Source organism: Rhodotorula paludigena, assembly GCF_050403205.1.
Source record: "Rhodotorula paludigena JCM10292 DNA, Rt_paludigena_JCM10292v1_ctg44, whole genome shotgun sequence".
In the NCBI taxonomy this organism is placed as follows: domain Eukaryota; kingdom Fungi; phylum Basidiomycota; class Microbotryomycetes; order Sporidiobolales; family Sporidiobolaceae; genus Rhodotorula; species Rhodotorula paludigena.
In genome coordinates this window covers 116,649-143,475 of record NW_027481414.1, presented here as the reverse complement: position 1 = coordinate 143,475, position 26,827 = coordinate 116,649, and the positions used below count along the sequence as shown (strand labels likewise).

Here is a 26,827-nt window from a genome sequence, read left to right as displayed (position 1 = left end):
CCCGGTCTTGCACCGCCGTACTGTATCACTATGCTTTCCTTCTTCTCTCCCTCTTACTCGCTGTACGACTGCGTTGCCTTCCGTCGTGCCTCGCGCGAGTGACCGTGTGTTCGGGCGAGACACTTGGCAAGTTTCGTGTGAAAGCGCATGTGCCCGACAGGCGTGTATTAAATTCCGTACGCCTGTCAGTACACACAATGAGGCACGCGCCAGAGAAAGCTGTCCTGCTGTCGGGGCGAGAGGGGGACGCGGAGGGTCGGGACCAGGCGGGGCTGCGACCGTCAACGTCGCTGCACTCGCTCAGACTCGCTCTCCCAGACTCTGGAAGGATCTTGCAAGCTCCACGGACTGCCCCACTTAGCGTCTGAACCTCCCTCGCGCTTGCACGGTCGCCGGCGGCCATGTCGCTCGTCGCCAACCCGTTCCTCTCGGACCGCAGCCTCAAGATCCGCGCAAAGGCGATCCCCTGGGAGGTGCGTGCTGCCTCGCGGGGCAGTCCAGAGCCTCCTTGTCCCGTCCAGCGCTGACGAGAGCGGCCCCGGACCCTCGTCATCTCGACCACCGCATGCACCGCCTTGTCGCCGCCTCCGTCTCTGCAGGGCTACCAGCGCGCAGGATTGCTCGGCGCAGACGACGTGCAGTTCGTGCAGCGCGTGGCAGGAGCTCGCGACAAGGCAGAGTCGATCCTCGATGCAGTGTGGCTCCCCTTCAGTGCGGATGTCACGGTCACCGCTAATTCGGGCTGGGACGCTGCGCAGGAAGGAGAGACGTACGCTGCACTGTACATCCGCCTGCTCAACAAGCTCTCGCGGAACGACACGCTCCAGTTCATCCTCGTCCTCCTTGGCGACTTCATCGCGGGTCTGTCTCTCCTCTGCTTACCTTCTACGAGGTCTCCCTCTCACGTGGAGCATATTTGCCGCAGACCGCGATGAGCGCATCTCCCTCTTCTTCCGCCAGCCCGACTCGCCCTATCCTCCCCTCCTCAAGTACGCCCCTCTCACCTGCCACTCGACTCGAACCCCGTTCCTGACGCTTCCTGCATTGTTCCCACAGGCTCCTCGACTCGCAAGACGATTTTGTCCGCCTCAAAGCCAGCGCGATCGCTTCGACCATCCTCTCGTATGACCCGCAACCGGCAGATCAGGTCGTCGCCAAGCTGCTGCAACACCTGTCCAACCTCATCCGTGCGTCTTCGGTGTCTTCGCTTAGCCCTGCCTAGTCAGTAAGCCCTGCCTAGTCAACATACTGACAAAGTTTCTGCCCGACTAGGGTCACCGAACGAGCCAGAGGCGCAGGACGTCGGTACGCAATGCCTCGAGTCGGTCCTCCGCGTCGCTCGCGCACGATCCATGTGCTGGGCGCCCGAAGGGCAAGAGGCAAAGGCGCCGAAGGTGATCGAAGGGTGCGCTGCTTTCGCGACGATCGTTTCGGGTAAGAAGGGCCCGGCTGACCAGGACGCGCGAGGCAGGCTCGTGCAGCTGCTGCGGAGCGACCCGTCGCCACAGATGCAGTACCAGCTGGGCTTCTGCTTCTGGCTCCTCACCTTCGACCAGACGATCGCTGAGCAGTTCAACTCGTGCGTGCCAACCCTGCAGTCCCATGCGAGACCGACTCGCTGATACGTCCTCACACAGGCACTACAACCTGATCCCGCTCCTGCTCGACCTGTCGAAGCGCGCAATCAAGGAGAAGGTGATCCGCGTCGTCGTCGCGTCATTCCGCAACCTCGTCACCAAGGCTCCGAAGCAGAACCTCGCAGCGATGCTCATCGCAAAAGTGCTGCCGTACGTCCAGACGCTCCAGGGCCGCAAATTCAGCGACGAAGAGATCAAGGAGGACGTCGACTTTCTCGCCGACGAGCTCAAGAAGAGCTTCGAGGGCTTGACGTGCGCTTCATCTTCCCCCCTTCCTCGCGACTTTGGCGAGCTGACGCCGCACGCGCGGGGGTGCAGGACGTACGACGAGTACAAGTCGGAACTCGCGACGGGCCACCTGACGTGGTCGCCGCCGCACAAGAACGACGACTTCTGGCGCGACAACGCGCACAAGCTGACCGACAAGGACCGCGAGCAGCTCAAGTGCGTCGTCCGCGCTACGGTCTCTCTCGGTGCCGGTGCCCCACGAGCTGGCGCGCTCGTGCTGATGAACCTCGTACGCGATGCACAGAGTTCTCGTTCACCTTCTCGTGTCGTCGACCGAGGCTCTCACGCTCGCCGTCGCGGCAAACGACATTGCGCAGTTTGTCAAGTACCACGACAACGGCAAGAAGTGCGTTTCCAATGTCCTCTGCTTCCAAGACCTCCCTCGCCTCCGTCACTAACGCCGTGCCGTGGTGTGCAGGGCGATCGAGGACCTCGGCGCAAAGGCACGCGTCATGGAGCTCATGGCGCACGGCGACCCCGACGTCAAGTACCAGAGCCTCGTCGCGACGCAGCGCCTCATGTCGCACGCGTGGGCATGAGCTGCTCCGCCCGTGGCCGCGACTCCTTAACTCGCTTTCGTCTGCTGTAGACCCTCTTCCTCTCTTCAAGTTTGGTTCGTGATGTGCTCTGTCTTTTCCCTTCTGCGCGATCGCGCATGTCATGTCGGTCTCTGTCCTCTCACATGCTCAAGGTAGCTCAGGCTGCGAAACGAGAGGTACTGCGAGTTGCGAGGGACGGACGAGAAGGCGGACACGACGACAGCGGACGAGTGAGGGAGACATGATAACGGATGTGCGGCGGGCACGGAGACATGGTGTATTGTCCTGCAGAGCGCGGCGAGCAAGGGATCGATGGGGAGGGGGAAGAACGAGTCAAAGAGGAGATGCGAATGCGAGGGAAGAAAGGTCGAAGGCGGACGCGAGGGGTCGGCGAGGCGAAGGCGGGGGCAAGCTCAGAAGAGCGGGAAGAGGTAGCCGTCTGTGCGCACGACAGCGACATCGTCCAGTCAGTCTCGCCTCTCTTGCGCGACAGCCCGACAAGAGATGCTCGCAGACGCACAAGGATCAGGTCCCATTTCCGGGCTGAAGCCGTACTTGCGCGTCGAGATGGCGCGCAGCACGCCCGGGAGCGACTCGATAGGGGTCGCGGGGTACCGCTCGTAGTGCGAGATGTCGCCGGGGACGGACGTGAGGGGGATGATGGGGGCCTGCGCAGCCGAGCAAAAGCAAGACGCCGTCAATTCCGGCGCGGCGCCATGCAGGACGAGAGAGAGACGCACGCGGATCTCTCGGCGCGAGACGGCGTCCCAGTCGACGCCCTGGAACCACGGGTGGTTCTTGACGTCCTCGGCGCCGCCCTTGAGGTTGCCCAGCCGCTTGGTCAAGTCGGCCGTGAGGAGCCGGCGGATGAGGTCCTTGGCGAGCGGGTCGATGACGCGCGGCACGCCGTACTTGCCCTGGAGGATCTTTTCGTAGATCTCGAGCGGGTTGTCCGCGAAGAAGGGCGGGTAGCCTGCGAGGAGCTCGAACAAGAGGACGCCGAGCGCCCACCAGTCGGCGGCGGCACCGTGGCCCGTCGCGGTGATCTGCAGAACATGCGCGTGAGCACCGGTGACATCTCGCACCATCGCGTCAAGTTTGCGAGGCAGATTTGGCACGAGGGCGAGGGCGACCGAGACTCACGATCTCAGGTGCGAGGTACTCTGGCGTGCCACACAGCGTCCAGGTGCGTTCCGGGACGTACTTTGCCTATGTGCGGGCAGATAGGTCAGCATCCGCGGAGAGATCTAGACGAGGCGCGAGCGAGACTTGCGAAGCCAAAGTCGGTGACCTTGATGTGTCCCGTCGAGTCGATGAGGAGGTTCTCGGGCTTGAGGTCGCGATAGATGATGTCCTGCTCGTGCAGGTGCTCGAGGACAAGGATGATGTTGGCGATGTAGAACCTCGCGACGTCGGCCGAGAACCGGCCGGCGCGGCGCAGGTGCGAAAAGAGCTCGCCGCCCTGGACGTACTCGAGGAGCATGTACAGGTTCTGCTCGTCCTGGAACGTGCAAAAGAGGTTGACGACGAACGGATGCCGGACGTGCGCGAGCGTGCTCCGCTCCGAGTTGACGTGCTCGACCTGCCGCAGGCGCACGACCGTGTTCTTCTCGAGCACCTTCATCGCAAAGTACAGCGGCTGCTGCTGCTGTGGCCGCGAAGGCGACGTGCGCAGGCGAGCCAGGATCACGCGGCCAAAGGTTCCGGTCCTGCGAGCCAGAGCGGATGAGGGACGCGTCGCGGACGATGCAGGGAAACCAGGAGCGCACCCTAGCGTGTCGAGCATGTCAAAGTCGCCCAGCGTGAGCCCGAGGTCCTCTCCTCGCCGCATCTTGTCCTCGGGCTTGACCGTCGGCCTCTTGTCCGGCACCTGCGGCGAGTCGAGCGGCGGCTGCTGCTGCGGGTAGGGCACTTCGCGCTCCTTGCCCTTGCTCGAACTGGCGTCCCCCGTCTCGAGCGGGAACGCAGCACCGAGAGACTGGAAGCCCAGTCCGTGGTGCGCGCCGGCAGCAGCAGCGGCCACGGCTTCGGGGTCCGAGAAGTAGTCTGCCGGGCTCGAGCTCCCGCCGGTGCCGAGGTAGATGGCGGCCATGTCGGGCGAGAGGGCGGCGGGGAGGGTCGAGAGCGTGTCGTGCGAGGGCGAGAGCGACATGGCCGACGAACTCGGCGTGAGGGCGGGAGTCGAGCCGGTCGCGTACGAGGCGAGCGAGCCGACAGAGGGCGACAGGCCCGTGTCGTGGTGCATTGGTGGCGGGTACTGCAGGTGCGTAAGGGGGGGTCAGTACGTCCGTCTAAGGCGGCTGGGATCCCGGTGCGTCGAGGAAGCGAGGACGAGGTGTGTGGCCCGCGTCGCTCGACGATCAGGGGATCGCTCGAGCGGGCCGAGTGCACGCACCGAGGTCGAGGCAAACGGCGCCGGGTCCGCATCGATGGCGGCCATGAGCGCGAGCTGGCTCGAGACGCTCGAAGCGGGGACGGGACGTGCAGCGTCTTGTGCTGGGCCACCCGCTGCGGGTGCGCCGAGCGGGAGCGCACAGCTGAGCGAGTGTCCGGCAGAGTCCGCGGTGCACGCGCGCTGCAGAGCGGGCGGGTGCGCGTGCGGCGGCGGGAAGAGCGGAGCGACGAAGACGGGGTCGGCGCGGCAGCAGAGCTCTCGGTCGGGCGGCGGCTGCTGCGGCGGGACGCTCGGGAGGGGCGCAGGCTGCACGAGCTGGGCAAAGAGTGCGAGCGGGTCGTCGACTGGAGCGTCGGACGCGCGTGCGTGCTTTGCCGGGCGGCGGAGCGAGGCACCGTCGAGCGGCCGATCGCAAGGCGACTCTTCCGTGCGGGCGCGCTCTCGCTTGCGCGCCGCGTCCATCTCGTGCGAGCGAGAGGAGACCAGCAGCGTGCACACACACCCCAGACACCCCAGTCTGCCCGCTCAGGCCTCACGCGGACGAGGGGCCAGCGCACTGCACGCACCTGTTCGAGCGACTCGGACAGATGAGACTGAAATCCTCCCCCGGCAGTGTGTGAGACTGTCTTTGTTTCGCCCTGCGCATTCGCCTGTGTGCTCACTCTGTTCGAGGGGAAAGCTTGCCCGCTGCCCACTCAGAGCGGCGACGAGGGAGAAGCAGAGTCGCAGTTTCGACTGCACGCGCAAGGTGCGTCCGGCCGCTGCTTTCCGTCTTCCAGGCGCGATGCCACGCCTAGGGAATGCTTGCGCAGGACTGGCCTTGACACCCCTTTCCTAAAGCGCCACGAGCCTTCTGGCGAGGGGGGGAAAACCGACAGCGAAACCGCACAAAGGGAAGCAACCGGCTCTCGCGCGAACCAGTCTGCAATGTAGCGCGAAGCGCAGCACGGCTCGTAGCGTCGAGAGGGCTCAAGATCCGGATTGTACAAGGGAGGACTGCAGCAGAGTCGTAAGGGATGCAGTAAAGCAGTTTGAAGTCAAGCGCACCTCGCATGCCGCAACGCCCCGTCCGAGCCATCGGTGTGGTCAATAGAGATGCAATGCGAGGGGGAGAAGAGGGGACTAGTACAGCAGGTAGGAGGATTGCATACAACGAAGAGGGCGGGACAGTCGGAGCGCGCGGAGATCACCGCTTGACGAACGGGAGCCCGCACCCGCTGAGGAGCGCGCGGGCCTGGTCCTGCGCGCCGCGGCCCTTTGCGCTCGTGACGCAAAAGATGTTCATGCCGAACGCGCGCGGGTACTGGTCGAGGTTGACCTCGATCGAGGGGAAGAGGCCCATGGCCTCGGGCGGGAGGCCGAACGCGACGACGCCCGACGTCGACGACATGCTCTGGCGCGGGTGCGACGCGGCGGGGAGCGGGATGCCGTTGAACGTCTTGAGGCGCGGGAGGACAAAGTCGACGAGCGTCTCGAGAAAGGCGTACATCTGGTCGCCGCGGAGCTCGACCTTTACGCCGGTCGGCGCGCCGGCGCGGATCTTGAACGACGCCGACTTTTTCGTCGAGCGCGTGACGACGATGCCCTTGCCCGAACCGGGCCCGTACGGGCCCGGGTGCTTGCTCTGGAGGGGCTCGCCCGTGATGGCCTGGAAGGCCATGATGACGGGGAGGAGGTTGCTCTTGACGCCGACGGCCGACTTGGTCATGCACTCGACGGTGATGCTCTCGAGCTGGGGCACGGACGCGGGCGAGGTGTAGGTCGGGTTGGGCACGAGGTAGCGGTTGCCCTTGGGGCGGGGCGGGGCGGCGCGGCCGGCGGCATAGGGGTTCTCGGGGGACCAGACGGGGGCGCGGGAGAGCGGGTTGGGGAGTGCGCCGGCCTGGGCCGAGGTGTGGGTCTGGTGCGAGTAGAGGAGGTACAGGAGGTCGTGCGAGAGCGACGCCGTGTAGTGGTCGCGGAGGCGAGAGCGCGCCGTCTGGCCGTACGCGAGGTTGGCGGGCAGCTGCTGCTGCTCTGGTGCTGCTGGCGGCTGCCTCGGGGCCTTGGTCGCGGCAGTGCGCGTCGAGGCGGGGAGAGCGGCGGGAGCGAGAGCGGGAGGAGGAGGAGCTGGGCGGGCTCCTGCGAGGGTCGCGGCGCGGGTGAGGGCGCGCGCTGCCTTCATTTCCGGATGCACTCGAGTGCGCTGGCTCGCTCCTGGGCGCGGTGCACGGCCGGGCGAGTCGGGAGAGCGAGAGTGCGGGTCCGGCAACTTTTGGCTCTTGCCTCGAGAGCATCGACTCGCCTCGCCAGCAACCATGTCGCCGCCGCCCGCAGGAGGAAAGGACTCGCATGCCGCCCGCATCCTCGGCAGTGGAACGAGCGGTCCGTCCCGCCCTTTCTCCCACTCCCCCTGCCGCCGTCCCGGTCGCGCTCTCGCTCCTCCCCGCTGAAGCTCACATCGCTACGCCGCATCTCGCTCGCAGGCATCGCCGAGCTCATCATCTTCCACCCGGTGTACGTCACCTCTATCTGAACTGTCTGAGGACCCCGCTGACCCTGCTCGCGCGTAGTGACACGGTCGCAAAGCGCCTCATGTCCAACAAGGTCTCTGGCGTGCGTATCTCTCGCGCCCCACATCGCACCAGGCGCCCTCCCCCGCTCACTCGAGGTACCTTGACGCGAGCAGAAGCCCATGATGGAGGTCGTCTTCCGCGAGCACGCCACGGCGCCTGCTGGCCGCAAGTTCCTCTCGCTCTTCCCGGGTCTCGGCTACGCTGCGGGCTACAAGGGTGCGCACACTCGCTTTTCTTGATCGCCGACACTCCGTTGACCCTCTTGCTCGACCGCGCAGTCCTCCAGTGCGTCCTATGCGCTTGATCTGGGCGGATCGCTGCCGATGAAGCTGACCTTCTCTCCCTCCTTCCCCTCGTCTTCAGGCGTGTCTACAAGGTGTGTCCCCTTTCCACCTTCTGCTGAACAACAGCACACTAACCAAGCACAATGGCACGCAGTTCGGTGGCCAGCCGTACTTCAACGACTTCCTCAACAAGAACTTCAAGTCGACCTTCACCAACGCCTTTGGCGAGAAGAACGGCAAGGCGATGATGGCCGCTACCGCTGGATCGTTCGTCTTCACTCTCGTCTCGTCGCTGGCGCGCCAGAGGACTAACCTCGGAGCGCAACTCGCAGGCTCACTGGCATCGGCGAGATCGTCCTCCTCCCGCTCGACGTCCTCAAGATCAAGCGGCAGTGCGTGCCTCTTTGCCCCTTCGACTGATCTGCCTTCTATTGACGCGTACTTGCTCGTGGTCACCGCAGAACCAACCCGGAGGCGTTCCGCTCCCGCGGCTTTGTCCAGATCGTCCGCGACGAGGGCATGGGTCTCTACCGCGGCGCTTCGTGGACCGCTGCGCGCAACGCACCCGGTTCCTTTGCTGTGCGTGTCTTTCGCGTCGGACGCTGCGCGTCGAGACCAGCCCGCTGACTTTCGGAATCCTTTGACACAGCTCTTCGGTGGCTCGGCATTCACCAAGGAATACATTTTCAAGCTTGAGGACTACCGCTCGGCTACCTGGTACCAGAACTTTGTCGCGTCGATCGCCGGTTCGGTCTCGTCCATCGCCATCTCGCAGCCGCTCGACGTGATCAAGGTGCGTTTCCTCTTTCGCCTCGTCTCTTCCCACTGCGCAACTGACGAGCGGGACACGACAACTCCGACATGCAGACCCGTATCCAGAACCAGAACTTCGAGAGCAAGGTCGGCGGCATGACGGTCGTGCGCGAGCTCATCAAGAACGAAGGCTTCAGCGCTTTCTTCAAGGGTCTCACGCCCAAGGTCCTGTACGTCACATTTCCTATTCGTTGTTGAGCGTCTGGTCTACTAGCTGTGCCATCCGGCACGATGGTCTGAAGGCGGGATGCGCCTGGAGTATGAGGGAGACGCGCAGGGAGGGATCTCGTCGCTGACGCGCTTCCCTCTTCTTCCTCTTCTTCCTGTACTGCAGTGTCGTTGGCCCCAAGCTTATCTTTTCCTTTACGTTGGCCCAGACGCTTATTCCTCTCTTCTCCTCTTGAGTCCTGCGTTCACGTCTCCCTCGCACATGCGGATCCTAACCCATTTCCTCGCTCGCAGGTACGTCTAATCGCGTCCGGTTCGAGGTACTCTCCCCGCCATGCCCTAGAACCTCGCTCTTGGAATCCTCACCCGTCCGTACCGTCTCCGCCTCCTTCCCTTTTCCCTTCGTTGTTTGCAGTAGATCTTCTTCCCTCCCTTTTCCTCTCTCTCTCTCTCTTGGCCTCCTGCTCGTGGCATCCTTATGCAACCGCACCATTCTTTCAATCTTGCCGTTAAAGCTCGTGCTCTCGTTCTCAAGCCGCTCGTTCTGGTTCGATCAGCTTTTCCGAGGACGAGGACGAGGACTGCGAGGAGAAGACGGTGAATTCGAGACAGATTGAGACACGACGGTGTGCACATTACGACAGCAGACAGAGAAGAGGATCAGGTGAGCTATTTCACGAGGGGGAGAGCAAAGAACTGCTGGGACGGGACGGGAAGAGAAGGGAGGCAAACAACGGCGGGAGGAGAGGGAGACTAGGGAGAGCAGGGGGAGGAAAGTGAGAGGGAAGGGATGCTACTGTACATGGGGAACCCGTCAGAAGCAGCGCCGCCAACATTGACAACCTGGAGCCTCGTCACCCACCGCCCTCCTTCTCCTTCCCCTTGCCCTTGATGATCCTGCTCAACTGCTGCCGCAGCCTTGAGCGCCTCGACTCCGGCCCCGCCTCGTCGGATGCATCTGCCGACGCGCGGGCAGGAGCCGGCGCATCCTGCGGCTGCAGCGCTGGCGCGGTGGACGACTCGCGCGCAAGCGGGTGCGTCGGCTCGCTGGGCTGCACCGTCTGCGCCGGTCCTGCAGCGGCGAGCTGCATCTCGCCTGTCGTGCAAGGTGCGCTTGACGCGCTTGGCAAGCCAACCGGCTCGTGCTGCTGCGTTGGCGCGGGCGCCTCGGCTGGATGCGGCGAGTGCTGCAGCTGTTGCGGGTGCTGCCTGTGCTGCTCATGCTGCTCCGCCACCTGTTGCGCCTCCTGCCCCTGCTGTCCCTCCTCCTGCTGCTGCCCCTGCCGCCCGGCCGAGTCAGGCACGTCGACCCGCCAGTACGGCCGCGAGGACGGACCGACGGCGGGCCCGCCATACTGTGCCCTTCCAAGCTCACTGAGCTGGAGGTGGAGAAGGCGCAGGTGCAGAATCTCAGCCCTTGCGCGAGCGATGTCCTCCTCGAGCCGCTCGATGTACGCATGCTGGATGCGAATGGTGACAGCGCGCTCGTCGCTGCGCGAGGATGATGATGTTGAACGTCTTATGCTTTGTGGCAGCCCTACGACAGACAACATGGGTCTCTGTTCAGCTTGTTGTGGCTTCCATGAGCAGAAGGGAGGAGACGTACCTGGCCCATGCAGCAAGCCCGCAAAGCTGCTGGACGGAGGCGAAGCAAGCAGACCTGTCAAACCAGACCCAGCAGAACGCACGCCTGTACCGCTGAGCTGTTGGAAGGCAAATGGTACGGGCCGTCTGCCGATGACTTGGCCTGCGGAGGAGCGTGAAGGCAGTGGAGAGGGCAACAAGGAGAGCGGCAAATCAGGCAAAGTAGAATGCTCTGCTAGCAGGCACAAGTCAGAGATGCGGTAACAGCGCCGGTACACCCTTGAAGGAAGCGATAGCTTGCCTGGCACGGCAGGGAGATGGGCGATGGGAAGAACTAAGCGTGCATGATGAGCGCGTCTCCTGCGCCGACGCGGCGGAGCCTCGAGCGGCGAAGAGGACATGCTGTCTGTGGGTGAGCTGGAAGACGTCGCGAGAAGAGGGCTCTTTTCTGGGCACACGTGGAGCTCCACACCTTCCCGAACCGCTCGTACTGCGCGGAAGGCTCACTCTCCAACGGTTTCGGACTCTGTTCTTCTGCGTTGGGCGAGCTAGCAGAACATAGACGTCAGAGAATACTTGCAACGCTTTTGCAAGGGACCAGCACGCCTGTCACGCCGGAGGGCGGTCCGCTTTCTCAGCCTCATGGACGTAGTGAGCGCGCTTCACTGCCAATGAGCACGTGGAGACAGCGAGTCTCGAACAAGATTGCTCTATCAATACAGTTAAAAGGCCGGTTACGGGATCTAAGGCAGAGTGAAGCTGCAACCGCTCAAGTCATGTCAGTCCGATCAGTCGGCGCGCGGAAGCAATGGAGGAAAGCACGCGTGCTCACTCCTTCTGCCCAGGTGGATCCCGCTGTGTGCAATAAACAAGGTCAAGAGGCCGGTATAGACAGGCGGCCGGAGGCCAATGGGCAATAGGGCAGGGGAGAGGAATAGGCAGGAGAAGCGCAAGAGGGCCCCCTCGGCGCAGTTGCTCAACAGCTGCAGTGAGCGGCCAGCGGTGTGAAGCAGGAGACGGCTGCAGCTGCAGCTCGGTAGCGGTGAAAAGTGCGCAGAGACGACACAAGCAAAAGACTCGTCTCCTGGCGCAGCCTCCACCAACCGTCAAGATGGCATTGGCTCAGCCTCAGAGCCGTGCTGCTCCAAGGCTGCGCTCAGCTGCTGCATAGGCTGCCGACCCGCTTGTCCACCCGTCACGGGCCTCGTCTCAGACCCGCCCTCGGCCTCCCGCAGCGTCTGCGAAGGTCCCGTCCCGCCTCGTGCCCTTCTCCTCGCGCCCCTCGCACTCCCTTCTTCTTTGCCCGCCGCCGCTGCAACAAGGATCTCGAGCCTCAGCGCGAGGTTCTCCGCCTCGAGGCGCGCGACGTGCACAAGCAGTCCGGCGACGAGGTCCCTCTGGCTCGTGACGAGCTCGACGACGCGCCGGCGCGGGGTCGTCGCGTCGACGTGAGGGGAGCGCATGAGCCGCCTTGCTGGGTGTGCTGTGCGAGTCAAGCGAAGAGGGGAGAGAGAGAGGGGGAGGGAGGGAGGGAGGCTTGGAGCGTACCCGATTCGCGCAGGAATGAGAGGTGCTGGCCGTCCGATGGGGGCCTCGAGTCGGGCGGCTCGCTCGAGAGCGTCGACGACGGAGGAGCGCTTGATCGGCGGCGGCGGCGGGAAGAGGTTGTCGTCTGCTCTGCAGACGAGAAGGCTGGGTCGGGCGTCGTGGGAGCATGGGCGAGCGTCGAGTGTCCTGCGCCGGGCGATCAAGAAGCGTCAGTGCCGGGTTCAGCTTGGAACGGCGAGTTGAGGGCAAGAGGACCTGGGACTGCGGCGAGCCCGAGAGCGGAGAACGAGAGGTACGACCGCTGCGTCGTGCGATGCGACGAGGTGCTGCGGTGGCGATGGCTCGATAGGTGTCCCGACGCTGGGGTGGGCATCTGCTTGGTGCCAAGGGGGGAGATGCTGAGAGAAGCGAAGAAGGTCCGACGAAGATGCTTGAGTGCTGTGCTGGGCTCCACACCTCCGAGAGCGCTTGACTGCAGCGTCTCTCTCGTGCTACAAGCGCCACGAGTCGAGTCGGCGGGCGGGATACAATTGCAACACGAGTACAGGCACGAGGGGGAGTCGAAGGCGTAAGTGAACGAACGAGGTGGGGGTAAAGGCACTGCATGCGATGAGGCGGACAGGGGTGGTCGCTTCGGCGGCGACAATTGCGAGACGAGATTGAAAGCTCAGGCAAAATAGAACTGCGCACGAACAAGTCAGTCGGTCGCGGCGCGGGACGGAGAGAGCGCGCACGTACGTGGTCGTTCTTCTTCTTTGACTGGACCTCGCTGTGTACGGTCGCACAAGGTCAGCTTGCCGTTCCTTTCGCAAAGAACGAGGAACGGAAACGCACAGGATGCCCGAGAGGTAGTGCTCGTGGTTGATCTCGGTGAACCCTTCGCGGAGCGCAATCATGCCCGCCTCGACACACACGGCCTGCGCGCTCACAGCCCCCGGTCAGCGCCAGTCGAGCAAGACAGAGTGAGTGGACTGAAAGGGGAGGGAGACGCACCTTGAGCTGCGCGCCGTTGAACTCGTCGGTCGAGCGTGCGAGCTCTTCGTAATTGACCTTTGCGCTGACCTTCATCTTGCGCGAGTGGATCCTGCAGAGGGCGCTCGACGTTAGCACCCGTAGCACCAGTTACATCGGCTGTTGGAGCGCTGTCAGGACGCACTCCATGATTTTTGCGCGCGCGTCCTCGTTCGGGAGCGGGAACTCGATCTTGCGGTCGAGGCGGCCGGAGCGGAGGAGGGCCGGGTCGAGGACGTCGATGCGGTTGGTGGCGGCAATGACCTTGATGCGGTCGTCGGACCCGAACCCGTCGAGCTGGTTCAGGAGCTCGAGCATGGTGCGCTGCACCTCGCGGTCGCCCGACTTGTCGCTGTCGAACCGCTTGGTCCCGATCGCGTCGAGCTCGTCGATAAAGATGATGGCCGCCTTGTGCGTCTTGGCGAGCTCGAACGCGTCGCGCACGAGTTTCGCGCCGTCGCCGATAAACATTTGCACGAGCGACGGCGCCGCGAGCTTGAGGTAGCATGCGTCGGTCTGCGCGGCGCACGCGCGCGCGAGGAGCGTCTTGCCCGTTCCTATGTGACGGTGCTGCGGTAAGCGCGCGTGACCAGCGAGTAGAGAGCGGGAGTGAGAGGCCTACCTGGGGGGCCGTACATGAGGCAGCCCTTGGGGGCCTTGATGCCGAGGGTCTTGAAGCGCTCTGCCTGCTGCATGGGCATGACGATGGCCTCTACGAGCTCCTCGATCTGCTTGTCAAGGCCACCGATGTCGTTGTACGTCTCTGTCGGCTTCTCGTCGACCTCCATGGCTTTTACGCGCGAGTCGTACTCGTCGGGGAGCTTGTCGAGGACGAGGTACGAGTCCTTGTTGACGCCGATGAGGTCTTTGGGGCGGAGCGAGGCCGGGTCGACGAGGCCGACGAGCGGGAGGAAGATGGTCTGGCGGGTCGACGTCTTTACGACGGCGCACTTGCCGCGGCGCTGTGCGTCGAGGTCGACGTTGGCGCCCATCTCGTCTGCGGGTGCGTCCTCGTCGTTGTCGGGGTCGATGTCGAGGATCTCGACGACGTTGCCGACGAGGTAGGGGAGCATCTTGTTGTTCTTGATCTTGTCCGTGTTGTCCTTGATCTGCTCCTTCATCTTGCTGCGCTCGTGGTTGAGGCGCATGGTCTCGCTGCGCATGACCTGCGCGTGTCGGTGTGTGTGTGGGTCAGCGAGAGTGTGCGGGTGCGGGACGAGAGCGAGGTGGAGCGCACCTTGAGGTCGTTGTCGATGAGGCGGGTGCGGGCCATGATGTCTTCTGCGGAAGCGTTGAGGATCTCGTCTGGGAGCGGATCCTCCTGAGGCTCCTGTGGCTGCGCGGGCTGCTGTGCGGGAGTGTTGTCCGAGTCGGCCATGGTGGCATCAGCGGAGGGAGGGGCGTCCTTTGCGTCGTGGGTGGCGCGGTCGTCCTGGTTGGGGGGCTGCGGGTGCTGGTCCATGCTGGGTCGAGCGCCAGGGACTCGCGCAGAGCAGCAGGAGAGGGAGGCCTCAAGCTGAGTGCCCGCGAGTCCGCGTCAGCCCGCGCTGGACGGTCGCTCGTCGCCCCTCGCCGCGTCCAAGTTCGCTCGCCCCGTCTCCCGCCCACGCCCTCGCCTCCCCCGCGCCAGACTACCCAGTGAGTACTCGCACCCTGCACACTCCGTCTCGCACGCCCGGCGCACCCGCTCACCCCGCCCCCGCGCGCGCGCACCCACCCTCGCTCGCGTCCACAGCCCTCTCATCAGTGCGTGTCTCCCCCTCGCTCTCGCCCGCCCCCGGCCCCGCGCACGACCCTGCGCACGCCCACGCGCTACGACTCACACTCTCGCTCTCACAGTGTTTGGCATGCGCGCCTGGCCCACCCCCTTCCTCCGCCCCATGTCCGTTCCCCGTCCCTCCCTCACTCCTACTTGCCCCGGCTCTTGCTGACCCCTCGAGTTGCGCACGCAGGTGGCCCTTCCTCGCCGGCGGTGCCCTCACCTTCTACGGCGTCGCGTCCATGCAGTCGGCCATGCTCCAGGGTGAGTCGCCCTCAGTCTCGCACCCCTTCTCTCGTCCTCCCCCGAACGAGCCACGAATCGCCCAAACTGACCCGAAATCGCCCCGGGAAGTGCCTGAGTACCGTGACAGTGCCAAGAACCCGCACCGTGGCGCCTCGCCCGCGGCGCACTAGATTCGGAACGGTTCCGGCAGTACGAGGGGGTGGTCCGAACGAGGGCAAGGGTGGATGAACTCAAAAGGCGTTTCCTCGACGCGCGCTGGCGTACATGGCTCGACTCCACGAGAGATCGGGAGGCTGCGCTGTGGCCAGGGTGCTGCTGTGTGGAGAGCGATGCGCCGACGAGGCCACCGAGGCTCGGCTTTCTCGTGCTTCCTTCCTCGCTCACCTCGCTTGATTGGCTTCTCTCGATGTGCGTGACAAAGAGAGGAACTAGGCTCGCGTTGCACAGTCGGAAACCAGAAGCAGGAACAAGACTCGACACACACTCGCACACGCCCTCGAAGGGTTTCCCAAGGTATCAGCCGCGCCTTGCTTGTCAATCTTGGCGAAGTCTACCCACATTGGGGATCAACCTCCCTCCGCGCTTGACTCTAGTTAAAGTTTATTGAGGCAATGTCATCCTGCTTGGGGGTTTCCGTCTTCGAGGGTGCGTGTGTGTGCGTGTGTGTGTGGGCAGAGCAGCGAAGAGCGGGACGGTAGCGGGTACGCGAGACGGTAGCAGGAAGGGCACGGTCCTGGCAGCTGTGCGCGGCACACAGAGGTCAGTAGGTGAGGTTGGAGAGAGGGCAGAAGAATTGCAGGCGGGCGAGTCGCAGAGGGAGGGGCGCACCAGGGAAAAAGACGAGGCTGTGCCGGGTAGGTGATAGCAGGTCGAACGGTACGGATGCACGGCAAGCGTCGAGAGACGGCGAGGGCTGCGGATGGAGAGAGAAGGAGAGAGAGAGCGAGCGAGCGCTGTGTGTGTGCGCGCGAAGTCGACAGACGCGAGGCCTCAGAGCGCCCCTCGCCTCGCCTCACTCGCCTCTCTCTGCCCGCCCGCACCGTCGCCCCCGCACAGCATGGACAGGCAGGCTGCGTGCGTCCCTCTCCCCGGTCCCCTCCCGCGCCCCTGCCCGCCGCCTGTCCGCACCCGCGCTGCACCCGCTCCCCTCCTCCGCCCCGGCGAGCCCTGACCCGCTCTCGCTCGCCTAACTCAACATCCCCGCCTCGCGCACCCCCGAGCGCACCCCGCTGACCCTGCGCCCATCCCGTGCTCCCGACCCGCAGTTCCCGCCGCGCGCAGTACAAGAACAAGGGCATCTTTGGCCAGGAGGGCAAGTCGCCCCTCTCTTGCCTTCCTCTGTCTCTCTCGCTCTCTCGCGCCCGCACGCTGACCCGCGATCCGCGACTGCAGAGCTCCGGAGGCGGCGCGAGGAGGCCCAGGTCGAGATCCGCAAGCAGAAGCGCGAAGAGACGATCGCAAAGCGCCGCAACCTCAATGCCCACTCGAGCGGCGCAGACTCGGACGACGACGAGGGCGTCGACTCGACCGTACGTTTGCCCCGGTACTTCTCCCCTGTGCTCAAACGCGAGGTTGACCTGGAGAGAGAGCCCGCCCGCAGTTCCTCGAGCAGCTGCCGGCCATGATCCAGGGCGTCTTCTCGGACCAGCCCGACCAGCAGCTCGACGCGACGACAAAGTTCCGCAAGCTCCTGTCCAAGGAGCGCAACCCGCCCATCGAAAAGGTCATCGAGTGCGGCGTCGTCGCCCGCTTTGTCGAGTTCCTCCGCAGCGACCACTCGATGATCCAGGTGCGTCTCTCGTTTCTCGCATCACGAGTGCCTCTGTTCCAGTACAAATCTGACTCGCCGGGTCTCCTCTGCACGCAGTTCGAGGCGGCGTGGGCGCTCACCAACATTGCGTCGGGCACGTCGGAGCACACCCAGGTCGTCATCGAGTCGGGCGCGGTCCCCGTCTTTATCGAGCTCCTGTCGTCGCCCGTCCTCGACGTGCGCGAGCAGGCCGTGTGGGCGCTCGGCAACATTGCCGGCGACTCGCCCAAGTGCCGCGACTTTGTCCTCGAGCAGGGCGCGCTGCGCCCGCTCCTCGCGCTCCTCAACGAGCCGCACAAGATGTCGATGCTGCGCAACGCCACCTGGACGCTGTCCAACTTTTGCCGCGGCAAGAACCCGCAGCCGAGCTGGGAACTCATCTCGCCCGCGCTGTCGGTCCTCACCAAGCTCATCTACTCGCTCGACGATGAGGTCCTCATCGACGCGTGCTGGGCCATCTCGTACCTCTCGGACGGCTCTTCGGACAAGATCCAGGCCGTGATCGAGTCGGGCGTCGTGCGCCGCCTCGTCGACCTCCTCATGCACCACTCGACCGCCGTGCAGACGCCCGCGCTGCGCTCGGTCGGCAACATTGTCACGGGCGACGACCTCCAGACGCAGGTCGTCCTCGCGTCGGGCGCGCTCCCCGCCCTCCTCGCGCTCCTCTCGTCGCCCAAGGAGGGCATCCGCAAGGAGGCGTGCTGGACCGTGAGCAACATCACGGCGGGCTCGCCCGCGCAGATCCAGGCCGTCATCGACGGCAACATCATCCCGCCCCTGATCAACATCCTCCAGCACGCCGACTTCAAGACCAAGAAGGAGGCGTGCTGGGCCCTCTCGAACGCGACGAGCGGCGGCCTGCAGGAGCCGAGCCAGATCCGGTACCTCGTCCAGCAGGGGTGCATCAAGCCGCTGTGCGACCTCCTCCAGTCGACCGACAACAAGATCATCCAGGTCGCGCTCGACGGGCTCGAAAACATCCTCAAGGTCGGCGAGCAGGACCGCGAGCACACGGGCGGCGTAAACCAGTACGCGCTCTACGTCGAGGAGGCCGGCGGCATGCTCGCCATCCACAACCTGCAGCACCACGAGAACCTCGGTGCGTCTCCGCGCATTTTCTTGATCTCGGCTCGTGCGCGTGACCCAGTCGTGTGTAGCGGAGCGCTAACGTCCGTGCATCCACCCCTGCAGAGATCTACAAGAAGTGCTTCCAGATCATGGACGCAGTCAGTCTTGGCCCTGAACCCCTCCTCGACCACCACGTTATACTCACTCCGTTGCGCACCACAGTACTTCCCCGAGGACGAGGGCGAGACCGGTCTCGAGAACGCCGCCGTCGACGAGTCGGGCGCGTTCGCCGTTTCCAACGTCCAGGCCCCCGCCGGTGGTTTCTCCTTCGTGCGTAGTGCACCTGACTTGGCAGTGAACCTGGTGCTCACGCTCCTGATCGTGCAGGGCAACATGTCGTAAACACCGCCGCATCCTCTCCGCCTTCTGCCTCTTTCTACTTTTCTCGGCGACGGGCTTTCCGCCAGCCCAGCGCGCCTCGTCTACTTTACTCTACTGCCTTTTTCTCCACGCCCCTTCGCACCTTTCCGTTTTGTACCCCCTTCAGCCCCCCGTTCCTCCCGTTTTCCGGTCTTTCCCACCCTTCCGTCGTCTCTTGCGCTCTCGCTCTCGTCTCGCTCGCATGGTCTTGCCTCGTCGTCATCGTTGTCTGCACACACACCCGGTCGTTAACAGAGCTAAAGGCTCGCCCATGAACACGTACCTACCCTTCTCATCGTCTCCCCCCTTTTTCCTCTGTGGATACCCCCCTCTCTCTCGCGCTTCCTCTTCCCCTCCCCCTTTTCCCCCTGCCGTCCCACCATATGCATGTTCCTGCTCCCCACCCCCATCTTTCATCGCAGCGCAACTCGCCTCTGTTTCCAGACGAGCTAGACCTTCTCTCTCACTCTCTCGCGCCCTCATCCGCGCCCGATGCGTAATTCTCTCACGAACTCACAAGCGCCTGCTGTGCGTACAGCGATGGATGAGAGTCGCAGTGTGCCGCCTCGACCAGCCCGAGAGATTGTCTGATGATTGCGGCTGCTTTCATTGAGCTCGGTTCGTTCGGCGCGGCTCACCCTTCTCCTCCGCTTCCGCGCCCCGCATTGCCAGCTGCGCAGACACGCGGCGAAAGCTTGGGACTGATCGAGGGGACGGAAACAGGCGCTTTCCCACGACTCTGCTTGATGAACAATGTTCCGCGCTGCTCATTGTATCGGCATCGGCGCGTCCTGGCTTCGAGACGAGAAGGAGGGTGGATGGAGCTCGCCGTGGCCGCTTCTCGCTGAGCGCCTCGCTGGAAGGCTGCCATCGCCCCGTCTGGACATCGGGCGGCGGCAATCGTCTCCGCACTCGAAGGATGCCGCCGACCGACCTGATCCCTCGCGCGGTCGCCGTCTCTGTCTCTCTCCGGAACTCTGCCCGACTCGAAGCGACTTTCCGCGAGCGCCGCAATCCAATCAGACAGGCGCCCGTCCGGCCCGAGACCGCACTTCGATCTTGGCCGCCCTTTTTTGGGACCGCCTCGTGTCTCCCCCAATCTGATCAGCCCGCAGCCCCTCCCCCCTGCCCGGTCGAGATGAGCGCGCACGCATGCAGGGTTTTCTCGCCCGCTCCGCTCGGGAGAAGGCTCGAAAAAAGCCTGCCGCCGCGCGCGCTCTCTCTCTCTCTTTTGCTTCCTGCTCCTTCCCTTCCGTGCCTCTCGTCTCGCCTACCGCTGCTCCCTCGTGGCCGCTTTAGCGCCTCCTCCTTTCCCCTCCCCCACCTTCCCTTCTCGCCCAGCCTAGGCTAGGCTCGATCGCCCTTGCCATGTCCGCTCCCAAGCACGACGACCGCGACCTCGAGGCGCACTCGGACGTCGACGAAAAGGTCTCCTCGGGCGCGACGACGCCCAACAACAACAACAACAACAATGCGCCGGCGAACGATGCAGCGTCCGACTACCGAAACGAGAACGTCCACAAGACGAACGGCGTCGCCATGATGGAGGCCATCTCGACCGCCGCGCATGCGAGCGACAATTCGGGTCGCTGGATGCTGTACAGCATCGCCGCGTCCATGTTCGCCATGTACTGGGTCAGTCTTCGTCTGTTGATCGCTTCGAATCTCGCCGCTGCCGTCCGCGAGGATCTGCAGCATGCATGGTCGCGCCTGTCGCGAGGCCATCCCGCGACGACGCCGGCCTCTTCTTTCTTGACAGCTCGTTCTGTTTGCTGACACTGCTTCGTAACGTCGTACCCAGGCGTACTGCCAGGCGGGATCGACGACCTACTCGTACGCCCCGCTCGCGACCAGTTCGTTCGCGTCGCACTCGGGCGGTCTCGCCGCGTCCAACATCGCAACGGGCATCATCTCGTCTGTCTGCACGCCTTGTGAGCCTCGATTCTCTCACTGGCATCGGCTGCACACCACCCAGAAGCGGTCAGTGGTCAAACGAGCTGACTCGAGTCTTTGCACTCAGTCCTCGCCAAGATCGCCGACGTCTTCTCGCGCCCCTGGCTTCTCGTCATTGCTATGATCTCCTACGTCGTCGGATTCATTATCATCCTCAAGGTGAGCTTGCCTTTCCTGTTTGATGTGGGGCAGGGAGAAGCCGTATCGACGCTTCGACCTTCTCAACCCTCATTTCGTTATTCTGTACCGCATTCAATCGGTCGTGTTGACCTTTCCATGCTGCACAGTCGCCGACCCTTGCTGCCTACGTCGTCGGCCAGGTCTTCTCCTCGATCGGCGGCGCCGGCCTCTCGCTCCTCTCGTCGATTCTCGCCGCCGACCTCTGCCCGCTCCAGTGGCGCGGTCTTGCCCAGGGCATCCTTTCGTCGCCCTACATCGTTACGCCGTGGTACACGTCGTACATCGTCGCTGCGCTCGCTGACGATGAGGGCTGGCGGTGCGGATCTTTCCCCGTCCTTCCCGAGCTGCCCTTTTTTTCTGAAAGCTGACACCGGTCTTTTCTTCCTTTACTTGCATGCAGCTGGGGCTACGGCATGTATGTAAGTCGATACGCTTCTCTGCTTCTCCGGGAATACAGACGGTGATCTGCGAAACTGACTAGCGACGCGTTCCGTCAGGCCATCATCTTCCCGGCAGTCATGATGCCGTCGATTGTCCTCCTCTTCTGGCTCCAGCACCGCGCCCGCAAGATGGGCCTTGTCACTATTGCCTCGTCGGGTGACGCGCGTGCCGCTGCCGCCGAGTACGCCGAGAAGGAGGGCCAGGCTGTCGCTGAGCCCGGCTTCAACAACGCGATGCCGGCCGTCAAGCCCAAGATGGGTCTCGGCGCGCGCATCTGGCTCGCGTTCCACGAGCTTGACGCATTTGGTCTCCTCCTGCTGGGCTTCGGGTGGTCGCTGGTACGTCCTAAGCGCGAATCTCGTGCAGCCTGTTGCTACTGCAAAGGCGCGAGAGGCCTCTGCGAGCACCTTCACTGACTCAAATCGTGATCTTCACTCGCTTGTGTGAGCAGCTCCTCCTCCCGTTCTCGCTTTCGTCGACCGCCAAGGGCGGCTACTCCAACCCTTCGCTCATCGCCATGTTTGTCGTCGGCATCCTCTGCCTGATGGCCTACACCGTCTACGAATGGCGCTTCGCAAAGTTCCCGTCCATGCCCATTCGCCTGATCAAGAACAGGACGTTCATGACGGCTGTTGTGATCGACACGATCTACCAGCTCGCCGGCTACCTGCAGCTCCAGTATCTCGCTTCCTACGTCTGGATCGTGACGGACTACAGCGCCAAGGAGTGGAACTGTGGGTCTCAACGTCCTCACCAAGGCGACATCCGGGCGTTCCAACCTCCTGAACCGCCGCCTAATCTCGTACCTTCACTTGTGCCGCAGACTTCAACAACACGCTCACCGTTGGTCTCTGCGCCGGCGGCGTTGTTGCTGGCATCCTGATGCGGATCACGCACCGCTACAAATTCATCCAGCTCTTCGGTCTCGTGCTCAAGATTATTGCATACGGCCTCCTCGTCGACAAGGACGGCGTCCACGACACTGCTCGTCTCGTCCTCTCCCAGGCCTTGACCGTATGTCCACGCTACTTTGCCTGTCGAGGGAGACGAACTGACCTTCACGACTCTCGCACTGCGCAGGGCATCGGTGGCTCGTTCTCTGTCGTCGGCTCGCAAGTCGGCTCGCAGGCGTCGGTCCCTCACCAAGATGTTGCTCTCGCGATCGCTGTGCTTGGCCTTTGGAGTTCGGTTGGTGCCGGTATCGGCGAGGGTGAGTCTGCCTTCCGTTACTCGGTCGTCGCTCGTCCTGCTAGACGGCAGCTGACGCACTCCTCCTCTGCATAGCTATCGCTGCCGCGGTGTGGAACGCAAACATGCCCGGCAACCTCGCCACCTACATCCCGTCCGCCAACGCGACCGAGATCGCCACCTTCTTCGGCGACAGTCAGTCTCCTCCCTTTTTCCGTTCGAGCGCCAGATATTGACAGTCTACACGGGCAGTCACGACCATCAAGGCGTACCCGTACGACTCGGAGATTCGCCGCGGCGCTATCGAAGCGTACGAGTGCGTGCCCAATCCGCTTCCGCTCCGGTTGAGCAGCCTGTTCACTGTCATCTTCCGGACAGGACGACCGTCTACCCTCTGTGGGCTGCCGCTCTCGGCCTCTCGTTCATTCCCCTTATCTGCGCTTGCTTCCAGAGTGCGTTCCGATTTCACCAAGCTTTCTTCTGCCAGGGAGCTGACAGTCCCACCAACAGACAATTACTACCTCGGCGAGTCGCAGAACGCCTGGGACATGAAGGACACCGTGCGTAGCTTCTCCGGCTCGTGTCAAGGTACATGCGCTAACTCGGTCGTTTGCAGGAGGGCAACGTCGTCCAGGGCGAGCCGGACCGCTACGTCAAGGCGAAGGGCTGGCGCCGCGTCCTCCGCTTCTGGGACCTCTGAGCGCCTGCCAGAGCGCTCCGTTTGCACTGTCTCTCCCTCTGTCCGTCTAATGAACCGCGGGTCGCGTCTTTCCGCGCTGCCTCCTTGTCGGTCCTTCTCCCCTCCTTTGCATACGTCGTCCGTGGGTTACTTGTTCCGGTTTCCAGGTTCTGAATTCGCACGCGGGTTTTCTTCCTTCCTTTTGCTGACCTGTGAGCCGACAAGTGTGCTTCGCTGGGCTGGAGAGTCGCCGCGGTTTGACCTTCGCGGTCCCGAAAAGAAAGTCACGCCTTGCTTCACTCGTGCAATACCGAAGGGCGCGCCTTCCAGCTCAGCACACCTAACCGGGAGCAGCCAGCAGAGTTTCGGGGAGCGAGTTACAACAACATTGTGACTTCTGAATGCGAGTCCACGGTCGAGACGGAATTCTGCCGAGTCGCATGCGCTGGTCAGAGCATGGTCGGAGGCATGCGCTCGTGACTAGTACAACGGTGGGCGACGCGCCCCCTCAGGTCCTCTCTTTCCCGTCCACCCATCCCTCTCCCACCCACAGCCTGCACCGCTCGAGTGCCACGACGAGCGGAACGACATCCTGCGTCATCCTGCACCGCAACGCGTTCTCCGCCGCGTCGAGATCCTCCGCGACTTCGAGCGCCGGGGCCGAGACGATCATGAGGTCCGTTCCTCTGCCTTCGACGTCTTTGCCCTGCTCCCTTCGCCCGAAGCGCCGTGCAAGGCGCTCGGTCGCCTGCTCGAGTGGGTGACGGACGCAGTGCAGCAGTTGCTCGGCGGACGAGAGGTACGCGTCTGGCGGATTGGGCTCGAGCGCAGGAGGGAGGGAAGCGGGCGGGAGCGAGACGTCGGCGAAGAAGCGGGCGAGGTGGTAGAGCGTTATGGGCGCGTGAGCCGGGGTCGACAGGCGGGTTGAGAATGGCAGAGGTGATGGAGTTGGAGGGGAAGCCTCGCCCGAGTCGGGCTCGTCGGGCAGGGGCGAGAGGTCGAGCACGGCGAGCAATCGCCGCCCTCGACGCTCGACAGCCTCTTGCAAACGCGCCCCTCGCTCTCGCCATTCGTCCTTGGTGACACGCTGCAACGGAGCGTCTTCCAACTTCTTGACCGCCTCGGCCGGCCAGCTCTTGATCCGCTCGGCGGCGAGGTCCGCTTCTTGTACCACGCGCCGCGCGAGCTGCGAATGCACCTTTGCAGCGATCGTGTTGGGGTCGAGAAATGCAGACGAGTTGAGACGCTTGTACGACCCTGCATCATGATATACGCTCCGGCGTCAGAGAGGAGCGAGGTCCAGAGAAGGCAAGGAGCAGCGCACCCTTCTTCGCGAGCAGCTCGACCGCATCTTGCCAGCATGCGACCCACATCGCCTTGCCCGTCGACTTGCCCCCACCGCGCGCGTCGTGGTACCGCGAATGCAGGACGCGCGAAGGCTGTAGGAGGAGCCGGTGCCCGTCGGACGGCGCGCGAGTGAGCTCGAAGCGGAGCATCATTTCTGTCAGATCCGATGCGGCGGGCGTCAGCACGGCGAGAGCACATGCGTCGGGACAGGGGAGCGAGGCGAACCGCTCGGGAGGACCTTGTTGGTGAGCAGACAGCGTCGCAACGGCGAAGCGAGCATGTGCACTGCGCGCCCGGGTCGCGCGCAACGGGATTGCAGGCGTGAGCGCTCTCTCAGACGCCTCAAGAAGCTCAGAAAGGACGCACAGTGCGGGTCCAGCGAAGACACATCGACCTGGGACGTGCGAGCTGGTCGAGGAGGCGGTGCAGCGGGAGGAGCGGTGAGGAGCACGGAGCGGGCGCGCGCGGGGCGAGTGGCGGCAGGCTTCGCGCGAGGAGGCTTCATCGCAGCGCCTCGACTCGCTGCACCAGCGGCGAGTGAAGCGGACGGGGAGCGAGGCGGGGAGACAGAGTCGAGCGGACAGATGAAGCGCTCTCACCGTGCAGCTCCCACGCGGAACTTTCTTCGAGACACGAGGGACGAACGAGGGCTTGCGACGGGACTCGCGAGACGAGGGCAGAGGGAAGCGCATGGCGGGTGGGTAGAAATACACTGCGGCGAGTTGCGCGCGCGCCAAAACGGCAAGAGAGAGAAGAGCGAGTGGGAAAAGCCTGCAAGGGACATGGGAGAAACAGCTACGTGTGACCACGCTGCACCCCCGAAGAAGGGGAGCAGAGCGCGAGAGAGGGACAGGGAGGGGCAGGGAAGGGAAGGAAGGAGGGGAGACAGCCGGTTCTGTCGACTGCCTGTACAACAATGCCACCGTCGTGTTCACCGCCCGCAACCTCGACTGCGTCTTTTTACTTGTGGCGCTGGTACTCTGCCTGTGTGCGGTGACAGATTGATGTCAAAAGGATGGTCGGTGCGTGAGGGAGCGACGCAGACGTACGACAAGCATGGCGTGGTCCTGCGAGAATCAAAAAGAGGAGCGTCAGCACAGCGAAAGCGTACCCGCACCTCTACTGCCAGACCAGCAGGCGGCCAACAGTCCAGGAATGGCCAAAGACGTGCGACGCACCCTCTCGTACGGCTCGAGCGTCAGCTGCTCCCTCGGCTTGAAGCTCTCGGCCTGGAGCTTCTTGACCTCGGCGGCAAAGACGGCCTCGGCGGGCGCAGTCGAGTCGATGCAGGACGCCTTGATCGAGATGACGGCGTGCCCGCCGTTCTTGAGGAAGTGGTGCGCGTTGAGCGCGACGATGCGCGCCTGGTCGGGCTGCGCAACGTCGGCAAAGACGACGTCGACCATCGAGAGGAGCATGCGGTACTTGTTCGGGTGGCGCGCGTCCTCGACGATGGCTGTTGATCGGGGGCAGGGCGAAAGCGGCGGAGAGACGAGAGGCAACGGCGAAGCGGGAGATTGAGCATGTGATCAGTCTCGCGTGTTTAACTAAGGGAGAGAGCGCGCGCACGAATGACGTTGGTGCGCTTCTTGGCCATGTTGACGAGGTCACGGCCGGAGCGGTGCGAGAACTCGACAGCGTAGACGGTGCCCTCCTGCGGAACGCGAGTGCGCCGCACCGGTCAGTGCCATGTCCACATCGCGACGGAGACGCTCGCTGAACGCACCGGGCCAACGACGTCGGCGACGTGCGAGACCGAAGTACCGCTGGCAGCGCCGAGGTAGAGGACCTTCTTGCCGGGGGCGACGTGGATGTCGTCGAGACCGCCGAGGATACCTGCCGCGAGCTTGGAGCGGAAGGGGTTCCACACGCGGTACTCGACCTTCTCGGCGGGGAGGCTCGGGTCGGCGTTGGGCTGCTCGATCGAGATGCGCTTCTCGCCGTAGACCGACTCGCCGGGGACGAGGTTGCGCGTGACGAGGAGGTGCTCCTTGCCCTTTGCGACAAAGACGCCCGGGTGCCGGTGCGGCTCGAGGATGACCTTTGCGCCGCCGCCCTTGCCCTTGGCACCGAGGCCGCCCCGGGCACCGCCACGCCCACCGCCGCGTGCGCCGCCGCGTCCACCGCCGCGGGGAGCACCACCGCGCCCGCCGCCACGTCCGCCGCCACGGCCACCGGCAGCACCGCCGCGGGCCGAGAAGCCACCGCGACCACCGGGTCCACCACCGCGTCCACCGCCACGACCGCCTGAGGGGTGAGCGAGCGAGGCGAGCGGGTGCGATGTGATGCGAGAGTGTGTGCGAGAGGGAACAGAGTCGACAGGAGCAGCAGGCGAGAGCGAGAGTCAGCGAGAGGTGCGGAGGGAGAGGGGGAGGAAGAGGGGACGGACCACGAGCACCGCCACGGCCACCGCGGCCACCGCCAGGAGCGTCTGCGGGGGCAAGGTGGGTGTGCAGAGGAGACGAGTGCGGTCGTGCAGGTCCAGGCGGGCGTGGGGAGGGTGAGAGCGGGGTCGAGGAGGATTGACGACGAGAGCGGGTGCAGAGCGAGAGCGAGAAGCTGTGAGCGGGTGCGACGAGCGCAGGGCGGGGCGAGAGAGTGGAACTGACTGAATGCCATGTTCGCTGTGCTTGCTGGGCGGGGAGAGAGGGCGAGCAGAGCGTCGGAGAAGCGCAGCGAGGCGCAGGCAGCACCCGAGCGCAACGTCGACTTGCGCGCGCGCGCCCACCAAGGCCTCGACCCTGCGCACCCTCTCCGCTAGCGTCTGGCAACACCCGCGTCGTACGGGGACCAAGCCAGCACACAGCAACTGGACCTCGCCCGCTCAGCCCACCTACTCTCTCGCTTCGGTTCCCCCGCGCACACTTGCATCTCTCTCGCAACTCTCGCTATCGCCCCACTCGGGAACACACAC

At 64.2% G+C, this 26,827-nt stretch overlaps 10 protein-coding genes across 10 annotated transcripts; 4 read left to right on the top strand and 6 right to left on the bottom strand.

Moving 5' to 3' along the window:
- Positions 1-401: 401 nt before the first annotated feature.
- VMA13 (H(+)-transporting V1 sector ATPase subunit H) lies at positions 402-2,464 on the top strand (the record flags this gene model as incomplete). The annotated part of the gene is made up of 10 exons (XM_076651040.1): positions 402-473; positions 600-861; positions 926-989; positions 1,057-1,187; positions 1,273-1,405; positions 1,472-1,579; positions 1,638-1,889; positions 1,956-2,081; positions 2,170-2,271; positions 2,344-2,464. The coding sequence occupies 10 exons, from the start codon at positions 402-404 to the stop codon at positions 2,462-2,464; spliced, it is 1,371 nt and encodes a 456-aa protein (XP_076503457.1).
- A 413-nt stretch (positions 2,465-2,877) lies between these two features.
- On the bottom strand, positions 2,878-5,321 carry JCM10292_000637 (cAMP-dependent protein kinase; the record flags this gene model as incomplete). The annotated part of the gene is made up of 7 exons (XM_076651039.1): positions 2,878-2,903; positions 2,985-3,132; positions 3,205-3,510; positions 3,608-3,673; positions 3,738-4,173; positions 4,234-4,721; positions 4,860-5,321. 7 exons carry the CDS (start codon positions 5,319-5,321, stop codon positions 2,878-2,880), a joined length of 1,932 nt encoding a protein of 643 aa, XP_076503456.1.
- Positions 5,322-6,045: 724 nt separating this feature from the next.
- On the bottom strand, positions 6,046-7,023 carry MRPL7 (mitochondrial 54S ribosomal protein uL5m MRPL7; the record flags this gene model as incomplete). The annotated part of the gene is made up of 1 exon (XM_076651038.1): positions 6,046-7,023. One exon carries the CDS (start codon positions 7,021-7,023, stop codon positions 6,046-6,048), a length of 978 nt encoding a protein of 325 aa, XP_076503455.1.
- Positions 7,024-7,156: 133 nt separating this feature from the next.
- On the top strand, positions 7,157-8,915 carry GGC1 (Ggc1p; the record flags this gene model as incomplete). The annotated part of the gene is made up of 12 exons (XM_076651037.1): positions 7,157-7,223; positions 7,325-7,355; positions 7,412-7,454; positions 7,528-7,630; positions 7,693-7,699; positions 7,778-7,790; positions 7,853-7,965; positions 8,031-8,090; positions 8,160-8,277; positions 8,348-8,491; positions 8,566-8,681; positions 8,846-8,915. The coding sequence occupies 12 exons, from the start codon at positions 7,157-7,159 to the stop codon at positions 8,913-8,915; spliced, it is 885 nt and encodes a 294-aa protein (XP_076503454.1).
- Positions 8,916-9,533: 618 nt separating this feature from the next.
- JCM10292_000634 (uncharacterized protein) lies at positions 9,534-10,232 on the bottom strand (the record flags this gene model as incomplete). Its single annotated transcript, XM_076651036.1, has 1 exon — positions 9,534-10,232. One exon carries the CDS (start codon positions 10,230-10,232, stop codon positions 9,534-9,536), a length of 699 nt encoding a protein of 232 aa, XP_076503453.1.
- Positions 10,233-12,478: 2,246 nt separating this feature from the next.
- Positions 12,479-14,284, bottom strand: RPT5 (proteasome regulatory particle base subunit RPT5; the record flags this gene model as incomplete). The annotated part of the gene is made up of 7 exons (XM_076651035.1): positions 12,479-12,493; positions 12,550-12,580; positions 12,646-12,728; positions 12,805-12,895; positions 12,968-13,379; positions 13,445-13,988; positions 14,060-14,284. 7 exons carry the CDS (start codon positions 14,282-14,284, stop codon positions 12,479-12,481), a joined length of 1,401 nt encoding a protein of 466 aa, XP_076503452.1.
- A 1,600-nt stretch (positions 14,285-15,884) lies between these two features.
- SRP1 (karyopherin alpha) lies at positions 15,885-18,107 on the top strand (the record flags this gene model as incomplete). Its single annotated transcript, XM_076651034.1, has 8 exons — positions 15,885-15,901; positions 16,093-16,139; positions 16,220-16,356; positions 16,428-16,616; positions 16,695-17,736; positions 17,829-17,863; positions 17,928-18,035; positions 18,093-18,107. 8 exons carry the CDS (start codon positions 15,885-15,887, stop codon positions 18,105-18,107), a joined length of 1,590 nt encoding a protein of 529 aa, XP_076503451.1.
- Positions 18,108-19,493: 1,386 nt separating this feature from the next.
- Positions 19,494-22,587, top strand: JCM10292_000631 (uncharacterized protein; the record flags this gene model as incomplete). The annotated part of the gene is made up of 14 exons (XM_076651033.1): positions 19,494-19,760; positions 19,927-20,056; positions 20,146-20,237; positions 20,366-20,574; positions 20,659-20,677; positions 20,756-21,037; positions 21,151-21,433; positions 21,523-21,713; positions 21,780-21,909; positions 21,984-22,082; positions 22,140-22,203; positions 22,266-22,339; positions 22,398-22,447; positions 22,504-22,587. The coding sequence occupies 14 exons, from the start codon at positions 19,494-19,496 to the stop codon at positions 22,585-22,587; spliced, it is 1,974 nt and encodes a 657-aa protein (XP_076503450.1).
- Positions 22,588-23,074: 487 nt separating this feature from the next.
- Positions 23,075-24,193, bottom strand: JCM10292_000630 (uncharacterized protein; the record flags this gene model as incomplete). The annotated part of the gene is made up of 3 exons (XM_076651032.1): positions 23,075-23,823; positions 23,891-24,067; positions 24,139-24,193. The coding sequence occupies 3 exons, from the start codon at positions 24,191-24,193 to the stop codon at positions 23,075-23,077; spliced, it is 981 nt and encodes a 326-aa protein (XP_076503449.1).
- Positions 24,194-24,873: 680 nt separating this feature from the next.
- Positions 24,874-26,532, bottom strand: NOP1 (rRNA methyltransferase NOP1; the record flags this gene model as incomplete). Its single annotated transcript, XM_076651031.1, has 7 exons — positions 24,874-24,897; positions 24,963-24,980; positions 25,092-25,369; positions 25,483-25,567; positions 25,640-26,160; positions 26,303-26,344; positions 26,523-26,532. The coding sequence occupies 7 exons, from the start codon at positions 26,530-26,532 to the stop codon at positions 24,874-24,876; spliced, it is 978 nt and encodes a 325-aa protein (XP_076503448.1).
- Between the last annotated feature and the right edge of the window lie 295 nt (positions 26,533-26,827).